Raw genomic sequence first — 22,500 nt, 5'->3', positions numbered from 1 at the left:
ACAAATGTGATTATGAACAAAAGTTAATGGATATTCTCAGTGACAAAACAAAATTCAAACAAATCACGACAAAAATTTCCACCCATTTGTTATATTTAGAAGACAAACTAAATAGACTTCTTCGTACTATCAAAGCATCCATTAACATAAACACCTACAACTCTCTTATGACTTCTGGATCCAGACCTAGTGTTCTTTATGGACTACCCAAAGTTCATAAACCTAGTATCCCTTTAAGGCCTATAATTTCCTCGATTGGCACTTTCAATTACAACACCGCAAAATTTCTTGTTCCCATCATCTCCCCTTTAACATCCAATCAATATACTATTGATAATTCCACATCCTTTGTTAAAGAAATCACGTCTCTGAACTTCCAACAACCCGTCACTATGGCGAGTTTTGATGTCGAGTCGTTATTCACAAACGTGCCTCTACAAGAGACCACGGAGTTGATAGCTAACAACCTGGACAATACTTATCTTGACAAATATGGTTTGGATACGATTACCTTCAAAAAGTTATTGGAAATCACTGCCCATCATTCAGTTTTTACGTTTAACGACTGCCTATATGCACAAACAGATGGCGTAGCTATGGGCTCTCCACTTGGCCCCTCCTATGCTAATGCATTTCTATGTCACCATGAGAAAAGCTGGCTAGATAACTGCCCGCCTGAATTCAAACCCCTACATTATCGTCGGTACATCGACGACACTTTCCTGCTCTTTAAGCACCCTTCACACATTAATCTTTTTCTAGATTACCTAAATGCCAAACACCCCAGCATCAAATTCACCTGTGAATTGCAAATGGACAACCAATTGCCATTTTTAGATACTATGATCACTAACAACAATGGTATCTTCCAAACTAGCATTTACCGTAAACCCACTTTCACTGGCCTCGGCCTACATTTTCTCAGTTACATCCCGTATATTTACAAAATCAATAGTGTGAAAACTCTTATAACTAGAGCCTACAATCTATGTAGCACCTGGAATGCCTTCCATAATGAACTGTTATTTCTGAAAAACTTTTTTATTACTAATGGGTACCCATTACAGTTGTGTGATAAAATTACTAAAACCTTTCTGTGTAAGAAATTCACCAATCAACAAATTGTCTCCACGGTTAAAAGAGACCATAGATATGTTAAACTACCCTACATGGGTGATCTAAGCTTTGAAATCAGAAAACGGTTAAAAACGCTCTTGCAAATTAATTACCCCCAGATTAAATTTACCTTTGTCTTTAGTAACAACAACACAATAGCTAAGTTCTTAAAACATCCTTTAAATCACAGCTCTGACTTATGTTCTAATGTGGTATACTTAATTACCTGTCCTAGCTGTCAAGCTAGGTACGTGGGATCCACCTCACGATGGCTATGTCACCGCATCTCCGAACATAAAGGCAAGTCTTTCAGGACTGGCCTCCCGCTGAGCAAACCATCCTTCTCGGCAATAAGAGAGCATTCCCAGTTACACTCACACCCTTTTTCTACCACAGATTTTAGTATTTTGTCATCTCACTCCTCCCGCCTAGACCTCATCACCTCAGAATCCCTCCTGATACAAAAGATGCAACCAGAGCTAAACAACTTAACCACAGCGACCCCCTTGTTTACCCACTAGACTGCTCATCTCCATAAACACCTCCTTTTTTTGGTTAGTTTAACATTGATTTTACGTCTCTTAATATGTTTTATATATTTTTCTATTGTGTTCATATATTTTTGTATATATTTTTCCGTTAATATTGTTTATTCTGTTACGTTTTTGTAAAACCAGAACGCCTTCATATTTTTACATAGTCTAATGACCCTTCTATCTGGTTAATTACAGCATTGATAATGAAGGCATGTAATCCTTCGAAACGTCTGCGAAATCAATAAAGATGAGATTCTTCACGGCCGTATTTATCTACCTCTTCATACTAACGATTCGCCGCCTTACTGGCAAACCCATTACGGAATATATATATATATATATATATATATATATATATATATATATATATATATATATATATATATATATATATATATATATATACGGTGAGTACGCATTATCCAGGGGACACAACAGCTACGCCTTTTGCCTTAACTAGGACACAGGCCATCAGATGGATTGGTCAGCTGCGCGCATTCTGTCCTCTCGCTTCTGTCCACGCCCGCAGACCAGTGGAATCTTCGGGTCTGAGGAGGAAAGGGAGAGGAAGCGGTATAAGAGGGAGGGGAGGAGAAGCACTCAGGAAACACGAGGCAGGTAAGGACAGGTGAATGGAAGCAAAGGGAGGGATTCTCTGATTATCTATATAGGAACTACTAAGGAAAACGGCGAAATAGCCGCGAATTGTTTCTAGACAAAATCTTTACAACACGAGAGGTGAACCTTGAGACAACGCCGACAACACACTTCTTTGAAGAAGAGGTGGAGCACGGGACAATTACTATTCCTGAAAATGTTTTCTAAGTAACAGTAGAGTCAATTAAGATGATTTTACCGGACTACGACACTACAGATTCACTGGAGGAACTTAAAGATGACATTTTGGAAACTCGATAAGAACAACGAGATCTTCCCCATAATTAAGAGGATGAGTGATGAAGGTCATAGATCTCCTAAACGCCGATTTGACGCAAAAAAGGATTATGATGGATAAGAATCTGATGAAAGCGAACCGTCTAATATATCACTATTTGTATAACATGGCTCTTTTATTATTGTGTTACATTATTGTGTTAGTATTGTGTTACATAAAGGCAAAACCCTAAAGCTTCACGCCCTTAGGGTGTTGCCGCAGGCCAAGCAACTTGTGTAAGTATATGTGGGTGAATACTTGTATACACCCACATACATGTACAAATAGACATACACAAACACTCATTCGCGATTGTGTGTGTGTACTTTTATACACACAACAACCATACACACATATACATACACACACGCACACACACATACATATATACTCACACACAGATCAATGCTTGGGCTCATAGACCATCCTTCTAGGGCTCATAGACCACCTCTTGAGCGTCCTTCTCAGGCTCATAGACCATCTCTTGGGCTTCCATCTCAGGCTACTGGACTGTCTCAGGATAATCAGACCCTACTGTTATCTCTACGGTGATGTCACACATGGTCTGTCCTTCATCTGAAGTGCAGCAAAGATATACTCTTTCTAACCTCAGCTAGACAGTTGCTGTATCCACCTGACCTGCGGGCATCTATTGAGCCAGTGAGTGTTCCACACTGGAAGGTTCACTGAATTGTTTTGGCATGGCCTGTATAAGGGCGACAGAGAAAATCTGCGTTCGTTGGTGATACTTTCCCAGATTCTCGAAGGAGTGAATCCAATTCTACCTTTAGTTGATCGGTAATAAGTTGAATCTCACTGACCTGGTTTCCAGAGAGGTTCGAGAAGGTCCTTATGGCATCATAATCCAACTCCTTCTCAGGCTCGTGGCCCACCTCCTTTTAGGCTTCCTTCTCAGGCTCATAGACCAGCTTTTGGGCACCCTTCCTGGGCTCATAGACCATCTCTTGGGCGTCCTTCTCGGGCTCATAGATCAACTCTTGGCTATCCTTCTTGGGCTCATACACCACCTCTTGGCTATCCTTCTTGGGCTCATAGACCACCTCTTGGCTATCCTTCTTGGGCTCATAGACCACCTCTTGGCTATCCTTCTTGGGCTCATAGACCACCTCTTGGCTATCCTTCTTGGGCTCATAAACCACCTCTTGGCTATCCTTCTTGGGCTCATACACCACCTCTTGGCTATCCTTCTTGGGCTCATACACCACCTCTTGGCTATCCTTCTTGGGTTCATTGACCACCTCTTGGCTATCCTTCTTGGGCTCATAGACCACCTCTTGGCTATCTTTCTTGGGCTCATACACCACCTCTTGGCTATCCTTCTTGGGCTCATACACCACCTCTTGGCTATCCTTCTTGGGCTCATACACCACCTCTTGGCTATCCTTCTTGGGCTCATAGACCACCTCTTGGCTATCCTTCTTGGGCTCATAGACCACCTCTCGATTCTCAGATTCTCGAAGGAGTGACTAACCCTACATTTAGTTGATCGGCAATAACTTCAATTCAGGTCCAATTATGGCTTCATAATCCACCTCCTCAGGCTCGTTGCCCATCTCCTCTTAGATTTATTCCTCGGGCTCATAGACCACGTCTTGGCCGTCCTTCTCGGGCTCATAGACCATCTCTTAGTCGTCCTTCTTGCACTCCTAGACTATATCTTGAGCGTCCTTCTCGGGCTCATAGACCACCTCTCGGGCTTCCTTCTCCGGCTCATAGACCACCTCTCGGGCGTCCTTCTCGGGCTCATAGACCACCTCTAGACCATCCTTCTCGGGCTCATAGACCACCTCTAGACCATCCTTCTCGGGCTCATAGACCACCTCTTAGCTGTCCTTCTCAGGCTACTGGACTGTCCCAGGTTCCTCAGATCCTTCTGTTGTCACTAGGGTGATGTCACACAATGTTCTGTCCATTATCTGAAGAGGAGAAGGTCCTTATGGCATCATAATTCACCTCATCCTCAGCCTCATGGACCACTTCCTCATAGACTTCATAGACCTCTTGGTGGTCTATGAGCCCTGCTCAAACAAAATCATTACAACGGGAGAAGTGAACCTTAAGAGAACACCTGACCTCACTGAAAGAGCGGTGGAGCACAAAACAATTACTATTCCTTAAAACGTCTTCCGAAGGGAAAGGAACCTCATAAATAAACTGCAGCCAAACTTAGCTGACTTAAAGATCAGAGCGACAGAATTTAGTCCAAAACAGATATTCACTTCTCGGCAACGCAGATCTCACCATCGACCAAATTAACAGTTCAAGGACATAATAAAGGAAGCTGCACATGAAGTAGACGGTAAGAACGACGAGTAAAGCTCCAGCAAGCTCTCAGTAGAAACTAAACACTTTATGCAAAAAACATAGGACCATGATAGTATCATCAAACAGGGACAAGATAGAATTAGTTGAACTAACAAAGACCATAAATAAAAAAAGAGGGATGTACAGAAATTCAATACTCTAATAATAAATGAAGCAATGATTTCAGGTACCAGCATTAAAGCAACTAAAAGGAGACAAGGAATAAGGAGAAATCAAATGTATGCATTAAAGAAACCAGACGGAGAACTGACAACAAGAATAAAATCATAATAGTGGAAGAATTTTACAGGGATATAACTCATATTCACAGCCACAGATAGAAGCAAACGCGGTAACTAGAGATGTACGTAATATCCCAAAAGAAGAAATAAAAAAGTGCTTAACGGCATGAAAAGAGGGAAAACGCCAAGTTAAGACGGAATTAGTATAGGCCTTGCATTAGGTGCAGGAGAAATTACAACAGTGAAACTAGCCAATCTTTTTAGTGAATGCCTCTTCAATGGAAAAACTCCGAAAACCTCGAGAGATGCAACAATTATTTTGATACATAAAAAAGGAGATAAAAAGGATCTAAAAAAAATACCGACCCATAAGCCTCCTTTCAGTTACTTAAAATGTTCACAAGAGTCATCACAGCTCGCATCTCCAACAGTCTGGATTCTAACCAGCCTAGATAACAGGCAGGCTTCTGCAGTGGATTCTCAATATCAGATCACATCCGCATGCTCACCCAAATAAAAGAAAAAATAAAGGAATATAGGAAACGGCTGTATATGGCCTTCATCGATTATGAAAAGGCATTGGACTCTGAACAAATACCAGCAGTATTAATTGCTATTCGACAACAAGAAGTAGAGGGGGTATATTGTAAAACATTGGAGGTTATATACAAATATGGGACAACAACCATCAAGTTTCACATGGAAACCGATAAAATACTAATTAAATATTTAGAAGAATATTTACAACCTACCTCGAAGAAATATTTTATAAACTAGAATGGAAAGGGAATCAAAATAGGAGACGAATACCTAAGCAATCTAAGATTTGCAGACGATATTGTTCTTTTCAGTGAAAAAGTATATCAAATGCAGCAATTAGTAAACGATCTAAAAAGAGAAAGTCTAAAAGTTGGACTTAAGATGAACAGCAGCAGAATTCAATTCGAACAGATGCATGTACAAGGTGATGCGCTGGAAGTAGTAGACAAGTATATATATCAAGGGCAATTCGTACAGACTAGTACATTTAGTGAAGAGGAAATAAGGGGACCGTCTGCTCTTTTTCTATGGCGATTTTCACCCATCTTGCCGAAATTGAGTTAAATGTATTTTCAAGGCCCGACCATTATTTTTAGGTGGTAGCAGACATTTTCGATGTCAACTGAAAAATCGGCATTTGTGACGCAATGATTAGAGATAATAATATATATATATATATATATATATATATATATATATATATATATATATATTTTTTTTTTTTTTTTTTTTTTTTCTGAAAGCTTATTAAATTTCACATAAGATGAGACCAACCTTCATTTTTTCATAGTGATTTTCAAAATCTGCCAAGCATCCAAAAAACAATGAAGAAATTATTCATACAAATAAATAAACATGATATACCGTTCATATGGAGTATATTATTTTCTTTGTGTTTCCATCATACATAGTTTAATCTATGAGCAAAACGTTTCGAAAATGCAAACCTCTCCCCCCAAAAATAGGGGTTAGGATTGCCAAATGATCTGGATCACAACCAAAATTGTGTGGAATACCAATTAGGCTAAGACGAACATCAGGTAAAAAAAAAATATATCAAAATCTGTTCATACCTTTTCGAGTTAGAAAAAAAAATCCTGGATCCAAACCATGGTCTGCATCACCATCAAAGTGCAATCGGTGTGTAAGTTAGGTTAACACACACACACACACACACACACACACACACACACACACACACACACACACACACACACACACACACACACACACACACACACACACACACAACAACAACAACAACAACAACGACAAACATATTAAGAAACAGACAAAAGTAACAATATAAATAAACAAAAGTTCATGGGATACACGAAAATGATCCATATGCGCTTATATACCTTGTATACATATTATTACACTGTATTTCGTCTTTTCACGGGAGTCTGAGTGAAAATTGGCCACGTGGCCGCGTAGAATTAAACACCAGTAATACACATGTCATGGTCCACGACGCCCGGCCGCGCTGAGAACGTGACACGTATGATGCTCGTTCAACTGGAAGATGAATAGATCTATTACATACTGAATGTAGATGAATAGATCTATTACATACTGCAATAAGCAATTGCTATAATTTCATGTGCTTCTCATAAAAGTGACATATATTTTCAAAATCTCCTATTAGGGTGTTTTAAGTCACCTTCAGAAAATATTCACCTAAAAAAAGTAAGGTCGACTTCTCAACAGTGATTTTTGAGAAATTTTTAAAAATGGTCAATGTAGGCCTATAGACCCCTAGATCACACTCTACACTATATGTAAGGTTTTAAGAAACCATTACGTGCTTGCAATGTCTGCAAGACTTCGGAATGCAGGGAGATGATAGAGGATTATGATGTAGGAAGACTAATCTTATACCTTGTTTTGTTAATACCAAAATAATCATGAAAAGATGAAAAAACTAAAAATGTCTTCGGCAGACACAGTAGCATACCAAGAAGCTCTTTGCCACTATATTTAAGAAGAAAAGTCTTCAACCATAGCGTCCTCCCAGTTATGACCTGTGGGTCAGAAACATGGACGACCAAATTACTGGAAAAGTCGATACTGAGAATTAGAGTTAGGATTTGGGCGACATGGATCAGGGAACAGACAAAAGTCGAAGATATACTCGGGAGCACCAAAAAGAAATGGCAATGGGCAGTGCATATATGTCGGACAAGACGGCAGATTGACAAAGAAAGTAACAGACTGGAGTATATACAACATAAAGATGCCAAGGGCCAGATCAATAATAAGATGGTGTGCCGAAATGAAATTTGGGGGCCAAGACAGTAAACAAAAAACGTTAGACAGGAAAAGTTGGAAAAGACTGTGTGAGTCCGTCCTGCAGTGGATTGACTCAGGCAGCCTTTCTGCGTCGAATCGGCGCTTAGGAGATCTATGACCTTCATCATTCATCCTCTTAATTATGGTGAAGGTCTCGAGTTTCTCGTTCTTATCGAGTTTCCAAAATGCCATCTTCCAGTGAATCTTCAGTGTTGGTTGACACGAAGTCCGGCATGTCCGGTGTCGTAGTCCGGTAAAATCATATTAATTTCGCCTCTGGCCTTTCTATGGTTACTGCCAACATTTACTTTATCAGTAACTTACACATTTTTCATTATATCACGCATATTTAAAATTATGAAGTCAGTTTCGTTTTTGATGCCAGATGGCGACTTCCATGTCGACGTCTTTTTACCTATTTTGGCATTGATTAAAATCTCCCATAATTATTGTGAAATGGGTTTTTCTTTTCTCGCTGGTTAAATGAGTAGCTTCAAAGCTCTCTATTTCTTCATCACTGTGGCTGCAGGTTGGAGCATAGACTTGAACAATCTAAGTTGTACCTATTACTTAGTTTTATTATTACTGATGCCACTCTCGTTTACACTAGAGAATTCCACGATGTTATTTTCTAAGCGTTTGTCTATTAAAACACACCTTTGGTTAAAAATCTCATTAAAATGTGTTCATAAGTTTTAGAAATGTCAGAAAACGCAAGCTAACAAACAAAAAACAATAAACAACCAACCAACAAACAAAGAAACAAACGGGTTACAAAATAAATAAACAAAAGGTCATGGGTACACGAAAATGATCTATATGTAAGGTCGACTTCTAAAAAATGGCTTCTGCATATTATAGTAGAAGGATAGTTTTATTCAGACATGAAATCAGTATGGCTGTACGATTTTTTTTTTTTTTTTTTTTTTTGGGGGGGGGGGGATTTTTGAGAATTTTTTCAACATCGTCACTGTAGGCCTATAGACCCCTCAGATCACTGCCACCACTTTACACTATACATAAAGATTTTGAGAAACCATTACGTGCTGGCAATGACTTCGGAATGCAGGTAGATGATAGAGGATTATGGTGTAAGAAGACTTTTTGATTGGGAGGTGGACAGCTGATTTACCCCCCACCTACAGGTTTGGGTGTTTCTTGGTGAGAGAGGGAGTAGTTTAGCTGGAATGCCACTGATAAGTCCCACCAGCAGGTTTGGCCCTAACTAGTGTGGATTAAGGAGCAGCAACGCACAAGCCTGCTTACTGCACTAAAGTTTACTCCCGTGAGCATGGGTTTGTGTATCAGAAGTGCATATATGTGTGATTATATTTTCTTTTTTTTTCCATTTGTATGTTTATATGATGCAGACAGTTTTTCACCTGCATATGCCCTAAGTACTACGCATATATTGGTTTTCTCACATGTGCAAATGCAAGCAGGCACATGCTCTATGCATATAGATACGCATACATATCTCTACTTTATACATAACACATATGCCCATACATACACAAACATGTGTAATGAATGAATAAATAACCTTTCCAAATGGGATTCGAACCCTCACTTTGCAAGCAGGTAACTGCAAGACGAAAGCTCTACCGCAGAGCTACGCGATCCATTAAAAGGAGTGTGCAACTAGGAGCTAACTACCTTCCATAGACATACCTATCTACTCATACATGAGTAAGGATAGCGAGGTTTTACACACACTCTCCGTGGGCACGCGGTAGATAGTGATAGTGATATTTTAGTATTTTCTGTTTTTTCTAGTATTTTTAACATTTGGGTATACTTTTGTTCTTTTAGTTTATATTTGATGGGCATCTTATTTGTTAGAATGTATAGTGCCGCTACTGGGGTGGTTTTTAAGCAGCCTATGGCTATTATGAAAGCATTATTTTGATGTTATTAGCTGCTTCATAGATTGATAAACCTATGTTGTTCATTGTTTTTCATTATATTTAGTCTGTTTGTACATGTATTGATGTGTTTTTTCCGCGTTAGTTTTGGAGCATCAATTTCAAGGCCTAGTATTGCATGTTTGGTTGTGAAATTTAAGTTCTTCATTATTCAATCTTATTATTGGTATTTGTCATCTTTTGTTTTTGTGAAATATATAACTTTGCTTTTTGTCAGATTTATCTAAAGCTCCCAGTTGTTAGCCCATTCTACAATTTGACTGTCTGTTGTCATTATAGTAAATAATAACGGACTTAAAGGTGAACCTTGTTGAAATCCTCTTATTATTTTTCCTTCTGTCTTTTTGTTTCCTATTATTAGTTGATATCTGTTATTTATGTATCCATTTGAGTGGGGTGCCAGTTATTCCAAGTTTAGCTGCCTCTTTTATGATTGTAATGTGGTTGACTGTGTCAAATGCTTTTTCTAAATCTAGGCATGCGAGTAGAGCATGTTTTTGTTTTATATATATAGGCTTTGTTGTTATGTGTCAATTATTTGAAGTGTATCTATTGTTGAACTGTTTGGTCTGAATCCCGTAAAGTCTTGACTAAGTCTGTTACTACTTTCTAACCACCAGATTAGTCTGTTGCATATTATGCTTTCAAAGATTTTTCCTAAGTATGAAATTCTGCTTATAAACCTTTGTTTGTTTGTTTGTTTTTTTTTCATCGGTTGCGTCTTTAGGCTACAGCATTTTTTTCTTGACTAGCGGATCCGCCTACATTTATTTCCAGGAAAATGAAAAAAAGTGGAAATCCCCATTTTTTTCTTGCGAAAGAAATAGCAAATATATATATATATATATATATATATATATATATATATATATATATATAGTAAAATAAATAAAATAAATACAAATCAATTTGTCTATGCTTCATTATGTATGGTATCGTGTCTCCCATCCCCAAAACAAAAAGAAAATATATTTGGCGGAAATACCATACTATTTTCATTCAACTCCTCGAAGATTTCTAGTAAGACCGAACTGTACTTCCTCCATGTGGGGCTGGAACTGATGCATTCCTTTAATTCTGATCTTTGGAAGATCTGAGGTACACGTCTTATTTTGGTGCTCCTTCTCCTCCTCCTCCTCTTCTTTTTTTTGTGCCTCCCGCTGACATTTCCAGACTTGCCCGCAAGTCAAGAAAATAAATTGCTGTGGCCTTACCTTGTTTTAGTATCGGATACACTAATGATTTTCTGAATTCTGAGGGATATTCTCTGGACCATAGGCTTTATTATTTTTTGCATTTCTTATTACTGATATTAATACTTTTAATGTGAGCTCCTTATCTAATCCATTTGTGCTTGGTAATTCTGTTAATATCTTTTAAATTCTGATTTTGTTATGAAGCGTTTAGTTTTTGTTTATTATTCTTTGAAATTCTTGTTAGCAATTTTAGTTTATGTTTGGTGTCTTGGACCGGTTGGTCGTTATTAATTAGCGGGTAATTATTGACTTTATTGTTACCTGCAAGTTTCTTGATAAAATTACAGATTTTTCTAATTGGTGTGTTGAAATCTAGGGAAAGGCAGAAATTTGGCCATTTCTCTTTCTTGCTTTATTGCATCTCTTGCCATAATTTGGAGTTTTGTATTCAATTCGGTTTCTTTCGTTTGGATTTTTTCTCCATTTGTTGAATGCTTTATTTCTTAGTGTTATTTTCTTACATTTTTGGTTCCACCAAGTTTTTGTTGGCTTATTTTTATTAAAGATTGTCTAATTTGAAATGTTTTTTTCCCTATGCGTTTTCTTAGGTTTCTTTTAATGATTTTATCTTACATCTATTTCACGCATTTCGTTTTACCCAACCTTCTTTGTTAAATTTCCAATTTTCCCCCTAACTAGAGTTTCGGTATTGTGACTATTATCTTTGATTATGAGTGGAGGGGGATCACTTCCTCCATTTGTGTTTGTTTTTATTTCCAGGTGGCTTAGTTCTGGGGTTCCCAGGACTAAATCTTTAGTAGATCCTTGATCTGTTTTTGGATCAATTCTGGGAATTCGTCCTTTAGGTGTTAGCAATAGTAAGTCATTTTGATTTGTGAGATTGAATAAATCTATTCCGGTGATGTTTGTTGTTTTTGCTAAAGTCTCCTATCACAAGTTTTGGTTTATCTATTTGATCTATATAATGTTCCATTTCTTGTTGATTTACTTTGTTACATTGGTTATAGCTTATAAGTAACTTTAACCATTTTTAGAGCTAATCTTTACAGCTAATGTTTCTATTTTATTATTCTGTATTTCATTAAGGTTTACCTTTCTGCATTGTATACTGTTTTGTATACATATTGCTAGGCCACCTCCCTTTTGTTTTGCTCTATCTTTTCTTATCATTTCATAATCCTCTATTTTAAAGCCAAGTTTCGCAAAATGTGAATACCTCTGGATTTTCTTTATAATTTAGGTAGTCTATATATCTTTTTGTTTATTATTGATCTGGCATTCCAGAGGATTACTATAATGATCAAACCATTCAAATATTTCTTTTAGTATTAGAGTAGCTTCGGTTATTATTTTAGTTATTATTTCAATTACTGATTTATCTGATTCTATTTTTTCTTTTGCATTCGTTATTAATTTGAATATTTCTTTGGTTATATCAACCAAAGAAAGTTTTTTCCCCGTCTTTGTTTTTCCTTTCTTTTTATTGTTGGGGTTTTGTGTAATGGCGTTGGGAGTGACCGTGTAACTGGCCACTTTATCTTTTGTGTTTAGTTCCTGTGCATGTTTTGTTTGTTTGTTTGTTTGTTTGTTTCACTGATTGGAGTAGTTTCTGCTCTGTGTTGTTGTTTTTTATGTTTTGTGGGTGTTTTCTTTGCTGGTGATATGTTATTTGTGTTAATATTAGAGCAAATGTTCGAGTATGTTTGTTGTGTTGTGTTTGTGTTATAATCTGTTTGTTGTACATATTCTGTATCTGCGTTATGTATCTCTGTTGTGGTGATAACTGTATTTTTTCTGTATTAGTTGATTTGTTTTTTGTTGTTGGGTTTAATAGATGAAAGAATTTTGCACTTTTTGGGGGGGCAAGTTTTATCATATGCTGAATGGTTACCTTCACCAAAGAAACAGTGAAATGAGTTTGTGCAATCTTCGAATTTATGACCTTGTTGACTACTCTTGCTGCATCTTATTTTGTTTTTGCAAGAGATAATCCCATGACCATACATAAGGCATTTAAAACATTTAGATGTGGGAAATGTATATTGGTAGAATATATAACTCATATGTCCTATGGATATTTTGGTTGGTAGTGGACCTCTGAAAGTCAATTTTTAAGATTTTGTTGGTATCCATATATTTTCACCTGCTATTTTGCTTGGTTTGTTCATTCTTTTCTCTTTTATTTGGGTATCTGGTCCCCATATATTGATTTTCTCTTTGATTTCTTCTATTTCATTATCCAATCTTTCTGAGAATATTGTACCGTATGAGCGACCTTGATTTTTGCTTTAAGGTGTCTGCTTACAATTGACTTCGCAGTTACCCAGATATTTAATTTCATTCGGAGGTCCCATTTTTGACAAATCAACTACTTCGAATCCGATAGCTTTCTCATCTATTATGCTTAGGGAATTTTCGATAATGTAATTCTGGAAAATGATTTATTAATAGCCTCATTTAATTTTATAGGATGGATGAAGCTTGAGGTAACAGATTTGTTTGCCAACTGAATCAGTACTACGTTTTCTTGTGGAGTACTTTTTTTTCTTGCCGATTTCGATGAAAGTCACACCCTTTTTGTAGGCCCCTTCCCATTGCCTGCGGTCGATTTTTTTTTTTTCGAAATAGACCGAATAGTTTTAAATTACTATAAAAAAAAACGAAAAAAATGCGAAAGTCGCCATGTTGAAAATGCAGCACCTGGGTAAAAGGATTCCAACTTCATAAAAGATAAGACATTCAATTTTACTTGATTTTTGGTTAGAACTATTCAATATCTACAGCTTGATCATTGTAGATTTTTCGATTTCGACTTCATTTTTTTTCGGGGGGGGGGGGATTTTTGAAGTAGGGGACTTCACCAAAGATCTCACTTTCACAAGAAGCACAAGCAATAAATGTAAAATCCACAATGATCAAGTTATAGATTTTATTTTTCTACAAAATGAGCCATAATATGTTACCGAGATATCGCCTTTTTCGTTTTCTTCAGCTTTCCATTACTATCTTGCTATCAATAAAGCAATATATAAGATTAGTCTTCCTACACCATAATTCTCTATCACCTGCCTGCATTCCGGTCTTCCGGACATCGCTAGCACGTGACGGTTTCGGTTTCTCAAAATCTTACAAATAGTGGAGAGTGGTTGGTGGCAGTGATCTGGGGGTGTCTATAGGCCTACTTTGACCATTTAAAAAATAATTCTTATACAGCCATTCTGATTTTATGTCTGAATAGAACAATTCTTCTATTATTATAAGCAGAAGCTATTTTTGAGAAGTCGACCTTACTTCTTTTTTAGTAAATATTTTCCGGAGCCCACTATCTTGACACCCTAACAAGGGATACTGTAAATATGTCACTTCTGTAAGAAGTATATGACATTATAGCAATTCCTTATTGCAGCAAGTAATAGATCTACTATTCAGCTACAAAATGATCCATAATACGTTAAAATCGGACTGAAAATACGTGTGCTATGCGTAAAAATGTGAAGGACCCAAACATTGCGATCTTTTTCCTTTTCATTATGTTTACATTTTACATGACAAATCATGTACGAAGTACTTGTATATGGTATAATTATCTATTATCTACCTTTATTGTTGCTCCATTGGGGTTTACAACGTATAATACTGGTCGAAAAAGTAACGTTCTTTGCATCTGCGGAATATTGCCGTTTAACTCTACGGGGCCACGTAGCCAATTTTCACACTCAGACTCCCGTGAAAAGACGAAAAACTAGTGCAGGGCGGTATATAAATATGTATATATGGTATGTAAGGACACATAGATCATTTTCGTGTACCCCATGACCTTTTGTTTATTTATATTGTTACTTCCGCTTGTTTGTTGTTTTTTTTTGTTTGTGTTAACTGATATTATCTCTAATCATTGCGTCACAATTGCCGATTTTCTAAGGTAACGTGAAAAAATAATATTTCAGTTGACCGAAAATGGCTGTTACCACCTAGAAGTTTTCAGGGAAGAACCGGGGGCCGGTTTCTTCGTTTCGTGCTTGCTTGGAGTATGGGCAATCTTCGCTGTCACTATGTCGCCTTCTGCTGTTTTATTGGTATTCGTAATTCATTGAATTGTTTTTTCCAGGTTCTTCAGCTGGATTTAGATCAAAGCTTCAGTTCATTGTAAAGTGTGATTACTCTTTTAGCTCACGTTGATATTTACTCTACAGAGTCTCGATTGCCCCCTCCCCCCCTTCTCTCTCTCTCTCTCTCTCTCTCTCTCTCTCTCTCTCTCTCTCTCTCTCTCTCTCTCTCTCTCTCTCTCTCTCTCTCTCTCACACACACACACACAACACGCACACACACACACACACACAACACACACACACACACATATCCGTAGTTTTTCCCACATGCAAACAGAAACACCGTATTACACCCAGGTTAATGCGTGACCAGCGCCATCTGAGCAGAGGCGGTGGCATAAGGGGGCACCTGCCCCCCCCCCCCCCTGAAATCTGATTGGCCACCCCATGTGCCCCCTCAATGGTCATTGACTCTTAATGGCCACCCTGTATATGTAATGTGGCGGCCCCCCCCCCCCCAGATGTATTGTTGTTACCCCCTGTGCCCTCCCCCCCCCCCCCCCCCCCAGAAAGTTTTCTGGTCCCGCCCTTGCATTTCAGCAACTGTACTGTACATTATACAAATACGATGCTTAAGTTTACCCTCAATCTAGGTTTTATTTTTCAGTTCAAAGAAAACGAATACGAAGTACATGGGTGACTTTAGTTTTTTAACCTTCATCGATATATCAAAATCACACATACCGAAGTAATATGATGTGTATTAGCATTGTGGTTATTATCATTAATATCACTGTGATTATAGTTGTAAATAAATAGCATTATTATCATTATCATCATAGTTACAATTATCAAATGTATCATTATCATCATTAACAATGACAATATCATTATTCTTTGTTAGGATAAGAGTGAACTTCAGTCATTATCCCATCATAAAAACAATGATATGTAAAGCTGATAATATGATATACAGTACTTTATATATATACTTAAAGATTTTTTTTCTTTATATATATACAAAGATATATTTTAGTTGAAGTTTTATTCGCATTATCATATATGAACGATCCACGTGATCTGAGCGCCCTGGTGGCAGAATGTAGAACGACTGAAGGAGGAACAACAATAACCCGAACACGGAGTTACAAATTTTATTTTATCCTCACATTCTCTGCCTGCTTACCCACCACCATGACATTCAAGGACATCTCAATAGGTTATGGGCCCAGATCCTGGCTATACTTTCGCAGTTATAAAGAAAGGTATGAGTTGTGGGACGAGAAATTTTGTGGATATTTAATGACAAGAAAATCATGTGGTTATCACCACTGACCAGCTCAATGAGGAGGAAAACCGATGAGTTTACGGTGAAGTGCTGGATGGCAGAAACCTCTCATTGATTGTAAAAAATGATAGTAAGAAAGCGTTTTATTTCCTGCGAGACCAGTATTAGGTAAGAGTATGCCAAGAATAATTTCGCTTTTTACCCAGCTGACATCACTGAAGATGACCGATGAGACAGTGGCAGACTATATGGTAAAAGCAAAGATAGCAGCAACTTCAGTCAAGTTAGTTGGTGAGAAAATAACTGATAGTCTGCTAATAACAATGACCTCAAGAATTCAACATGTTTTGTGCTATAATAGGTTAGAAGATACTGACATTTTCCCAATTCAAGACGTGCATTTGAAGATTCAGAGAAGTCATGTACAACTCAAGATGAAGGTGAAAGTGTAATGAAAATGAAGGACAAGGATAAAAATCCAATGATGAGGTACTACTCATGCGGTAAGCCAAGACATTTGTCTTAAGACTGCAGGCGCAAGAAACCCCACGAAAGAAGCAACAGAAGAGGGTGTACAATTTGTAGAAAACCAAACCATTACATGACAGTGTCGCAGCGATATGGATGAAGAAGAAAACTATGCATTTTGTGTAAATGTAAATAAATATAAGGAAGGAAAGTCTTTACTAGTCAACTGCTGTGCAACGTCGCACATTATTACAGAAAAAGAGAAGTTTTCAGGCTTGATGATTTTAATCTAAAGAATCATGCAACAGAATTAGCTTATGGAAGTAGAGCCACTGGTGTAGTGCAAGATAAAGGTGATACACGTGGTGAACTACATGATAAAAAATGGTAGATTATGTAAGATAACATTGAAAGATGTGTGCTTTAATACAAGCAAAATATTTGTAAGCAGCAACGCAGAAAGATGAAGTTTAACTCTTGGTCAAATGCAGTAAAATAAGTAATAAGTGTGAGCTATACTGTAAATGAATGGCATCAAATGCTAGGACATTGCAACATGAAAGGTCATGAAGTTAGAAAGTGTACTAGATGGAATGTACATTTCTAATGGGGAGAATGAAGACTGTGGAACATGTACCCAAGGGAAAAGGGTTCAATATAGTAGAAAACCTGATTTTAAGAATTTAAAGTTCATTGATGGCGAAGAGCAAGATAAAGCAAGAATTTTCCGCTCCTTATTCGCCCCGCCAGAATGGGACAGCTGAAAGGCCATGGAGGACTCTTTTCGACATGGCTAAGCTTCTGCTGATAGAGGCTGATTTGCCAAAACAGTTGCGGCCTTATGCACTCAAGACGTATCAGCGGCATAGAAGGAAGCTGCATGCAAGAAGTGAATAATGTATATGCCTGAAAGAGGAGATATAATAAAGGTATGAAGTGTGAAATTGTTATAGACAAACACTTAAGAAAAAATACTCCAGGAAGAAGACCTGAGAAGAACCTGTTTGAAAAAAAGATGAAAGGGAGACGAACAAGAGATAAAAGATGACACAGTCCATGAAGACGAGGAAATAGTTGAAGAACCTGATGTAAGATACCCGAGCAGTACCCGAAAACCACCAAAACACCTGAAAGATCATGTTGTAGGTGATGATGTAGAAACCGTGGACACCAACATATTACATACTCTATTGCTACATTATGCTTAGAGTTCCAGTGGCATATGAAGAAACCATATCTTCGACAGATTCGGATAATTTGAAAGGGCAATTAAAGAAGAAAAGGTAGCTCTTCAAGAGAATGATACATGCCAACTAACACCAGATCCTAAGTATAAAGCAGTTGTGTGAGGAAGATGGGTTTATTCAGTAAAAACTGATCCAATAATTCTAGTGAGGAGAAATACAAAGCAAGATATGTAGCTAAAGGTTATTCACAAGTAAAACATGTAGAGTTTAAGGGAACTTTTTCACCCAAAGCAAGGCTAACCTCAGTAAGAATGTTAATAGAAATTGTGATTCAAAATGATATGTTAGTTCATCACATGGATTGACGTCAGCATACCTTAATGAAGATTGTGATATTTTTTTATTATCATTATTATTATTAAGCAACCTGAAGGACTTGTTAAGACAGGCAGTAAAGGTGAAAAATTGGTATGCAAACTTAAGAAATCATGGTATGGATTGAAACAGAGTGGTAGAAATTGGAATAATCTGTTGCGCAAGTTATTCTTGATCAGAATTATGTATAGTCTTTAGTTGATTCATGCCTATGTACAAAGTTTGATGATGATTCTTATGTTTGTAATTGCAGCAAATAATGATACTTTACTAAAGCCAATTAAGACTAAGGGCGTCTTCTGCAAGTGTCATAAGAGTTAATCCAATATCAAAGTTTAATCCAGATCTATAGTGCGCATGTGCAATAGCAGTGTCCGGGATTAACTCTTAAGGCACCTCTGGACCAGCATGAACTTTTAAGCTCAAAATTAAATCCTACATATGCACAAAACGAGCTAGTTAATCCCACCAATCATGTATTGATATGTAATGACGTCATTAATTCCATAGAAAAGAGTTGAGTTGCCATTATTGTGTCTTACATTCTTACATTTTCATATTGAAGATGAAGATGAAAATTCAATAACATATATTCTTATAAGTTGGTGGATACTCACACTGCAGTAATAACACTCACCAGTGAAAAGAACAACGAAAAGAAAATCCCACATAGAATTTCGGAGTTTACTGCTACAAAAAGGCAATCTTATACCCAGGTTAGAGAAAAACACTCCCAACTTATGTAATATATCAATAGGCTATAAAAGAAAGTTCTTAATAACATAACGATTAGATCTCAAATTCAAAGTACAAACTGTCTGAATCTTTAGACTACAATGACTTCAAAACCGCGTGGAAAGTTATCATATTCCTCGATAGCAACATCCTGAAAAAGTACTTTACCCAGTGCCCTGCGATCAACTCATGAGAAAGAGCCCTAACTGGCACACAAATATAAACTGATGTTTCGAGTATTTTTTAGTTCAGTTGCCTATAGAGTTTAAATGGTATTTGAAGCCATTTATATATACTTATTTGTAGTGGCACAAATACAAATCTTCACGATCTAATACTACCGTAAATGTGTATATATTTTTTTTTCTGTAGCAAGCGTCTTGTTAACTTTATTGAGTGATATGAAATTCAATGAGGACTGCTAATTGCAACTACACAAATACCTGTTTTTCTAAGTAAATGAGTGGAATTACTGATAATCGCTTTGACTCGTGCGTCTGAAAGTGTGCCTTACATCTGTGCAGGTACTATGGATTTGGTTTAAACTGTTAGTCCTTCTTTGACTTTTATGACGCGTACAGAATACGCCCATATTTGACTCACAAGTTCAGAGAGTGACTTCAGTTTATGGGGGGTGTCATTATCCCATATTATAGATACCAATGATCTGTGAAGATCAGTACTTTATACATATACTTATAGATGTAAAAGATTTATTTTATACAGCAATATATTTTAGCTAAGGCTTCATACACATCATGCATGAACGATCGTTGTGCTCTGAGAGCCCAGGTGGCAGAATGTAGAACTGTAGTGATGTGCTGTCCCCGAAATCTCTTCCGTGGATGAAATGTACGTTTCCCCTCTCCATCGCATCGGGATGAAAATTACAGTAGAGGGCGCGGCCCGCGACGGACCTGTGGCTTACTTCATCCCTGGTATATATTCAATAAAATGCCTGCGATGCTGCTATTTGTAAAAAAAGAAAAGAAAAGGAAAAGAAAAAAATGAAAAGAAAAGAAAAAGAATATATACATATATATATGTATATATATGTGTATATATATATATATATATATATATATATATATATATATATATATATGAATATATATATATATACATATATATATATATATATATATATATATATATATATATATGTGTATATATATATATATATATATATATATATATATATATATATATATATAGTGTCTAACCCAACCGGCTAAAAGTAAGAAAGAAGGAAACAAAGATAAATGCGTACTCTCCTCTCCACGAATTCCAAAAGGCACGAAAACGCCAAAGAAAACTAAGCAAGGGTCCTCACCCCTCTACTTTATTCCTTAACCATTCCTTCATTTCTAGGTAGCCAGCTACCCCTTGCTTCCCCCTCTCCTACACTAAGGAGTCCTTCCCATCCTCCCTTTAGTTCATTCATTCTTCTTCGGCACTCTTCTCCCGGCGGCCGCAGTGACATCTCTCCCAGAATCACCTAACCAACGTACTCCACTCACCTCCGCGCGAGCTGCCACTTCTGCGACGTCTGCTCCGTGCTCGGACCCTTTCAGCGAGACCAGTCTTCGTTCGTTCCTCTTCTCGATCCTTCTGACGTGTCTGCGGTCGCCGGGCGTGGGTCACACCCGAGAGACGTCTCGGCTCACGCTGCCTTCTGCGGCTTCGTGCACGCCGCCTTTACTCGACGTGACGAGGTGGTTCGTCGGTTCCTGGCAGGGTCTCCTGGCCTTCATGGGACACGAGATGGTTCTGCCCTTCGTCGGCGCTGTCGGGAGTGGAATTTCTGCGAAGCCCTCTTCAGACCCACTCTCCTCGTGTTGGGGAGTTCTTCGACAAAAGGAGTGGAAGAGGCGTTCGGGAGTTCTCGTGATCGTCGGGCGTCGAGAGTGGGCGGCTTCCGGCTGCCGTCTCCGGTACCCGGGAGCGCAGTCCGGGGATTGGTGTCTCATCTCCGATCTTCGGGAAGAGTGGTGCCTCTGATGTCACAGGCGGGCGACGTCGCTGCAGACGATGTCCACCACTAAAGGCCGATCTTTCGGCCACGCTTTGGCAAAAGTCAAGCCCACAAGAGATTAAGTTTTGCTTTGTCACCCTTACACAGAAGTATAGTGAATAAAGATATCCCTTTCTAAAAGATCACCGAAACAGTGTCAAATGGGTGGCTCCTGCGAAACCCGTTCCACTCTATAATGGGTGGTAAATTTACACACACGCAAAATAAAAATGTTATTCGGCAGCATACTGGCTCTTGCTCATAAGCATTCAGCTCCTTTATCCGTGCTGCTTCCATAAGTGCCCTTTTGGCGCTTGTTGAATTTTATAGTTTATTAATTGGATATTTTATTGGACGGTCTATGGGTAGTGGGGTCATGGTCAAGTCATTGCCAGGCCAAAGAATGAATCAATCAGTGTGGAAAGAGGGGAGACCTTTTGAAATATATAAAATATAAAATAAAGAATGAACTTGATAGTCTTTCCCTTTTATTCTTTAAATGAAATAATTACCAATTAATTCACCTGAAGCATCGCCAGATAAATCTACTTGCCTGAATTTAGCCACGCCCGCTCGGCTATGTCCTGTGCATGTACATGGGTGCTGATCCCTTATCAGTTGGTGGCGGCCTACCCTCCCCCCCCCCACCCGCAGGTGTAGCGATATTCTGAGCTGACATACGCTCAAACACGGAGGTCGCCGCCACCACGGGAATAGGGATCCTGACCCTTAGAGTTTAACAATATTTCTGGTGATTGACCGAGATCTTTCTTCGGAGGCTGTTCAGTGCTTACTATTAGTTGCAGGTTCCTTTTGTTTATATTGAATTTGTTAAACCTTTTGCTCATTAACTTTTATCACAGTTTTTAGTTGCAATATAATTACTTTTATTTCTCCGTAATCTTTGTTATATTGGTTCTTAGAAAGAAAGGAATTAAATACTAGATTTATTTGATCTTAAAAATATATTTATATATTTACGGCACATACAAACTACTACAAAGCTACACTTACAGACGTAATACACGTACACGGAAGACAAAACAAACGAAAATATTCAAAAGCAAATGAAAACAATATGCGGACATAGAAATACTAATCTATAACGAATACGAACATGCAACAAAAAAACGTATATACACACAACACTGTTACAAACGAATAACGCACACAATACGAACACGAAAATATAACACAAAGATCGGCACTTAACTCGCGATCGTCAGTCACTATGAATAATAGTTCACTTTATCAATC

The 22,500-nt window shown here is 37.8% G+C and overlaps 2 protein-coding genes across 2 annotated transcripts; one reads left to right on the top strand and one right to left on the bottom strand.

Moving 5' to 3' along the window:
- Positions 1-326: 326 nt before the first annotated feature.
- LOC138863352 (uncharacterized) lies at positions 327-1,885 on the top strand. Its single transcript, XM_070127557.1, has 2 exons — positions 327-1,670; positions 1,848-1,885. The coding sequence occupies exon 1, from the start codon at positions 393-395 to the stop codon at positions 1,635-1,637; it is 1,245 nt and encodes a 414-aa protein (XP_069983658.1). The 5' UTR covers positions 327-392; the 3' UTR covers positions 1,638-1,670; positions 1,848-1,885.
- A 1,600-nt stretch (positions 1,886-3,485) lies between these two features.
- LOC138863278 (microtubule-associated protein 6-like) lies at positions 3,486-4,229 on the bottom strand. Its single transcript, XM_070127465.1, has 2 exons — positions 4,194-4,229; positions 3,486-4,073 (listed from the first exon to the last, which is right to left on the bottom strand). The coding sequence occupies exons 1-2, from the start codon at positions 4,227-4,229 to the stop codon at positions 3,486-3,488; spliced, it is 624 nt and encodes a 207-aa protein (XP_069983566.1).
- Positions 4,230-22,500: the final 18,271 nt, after the last annotated feature.

This window comes from Penaeus vannamei, chromosome 11 (genome assembly GCF_042767895.1).
Source record: "Penaeus vannamei isolate JL-2024 chromosome 11, ASM4276789v1, whole genome shotgun sequence".
Taxonomy (NCBI): domain Eukaryota; kingdom Metazoa; phylum Arthropoda; class Malacostraca; order Decapoda; family Penaeidae; genus Penaeus; species Penaeus vannamei.
Note: the sequence above shows the minus strand (reverse complement) of the source record. Positions and strands in the feature narration are given on the sequence as shown.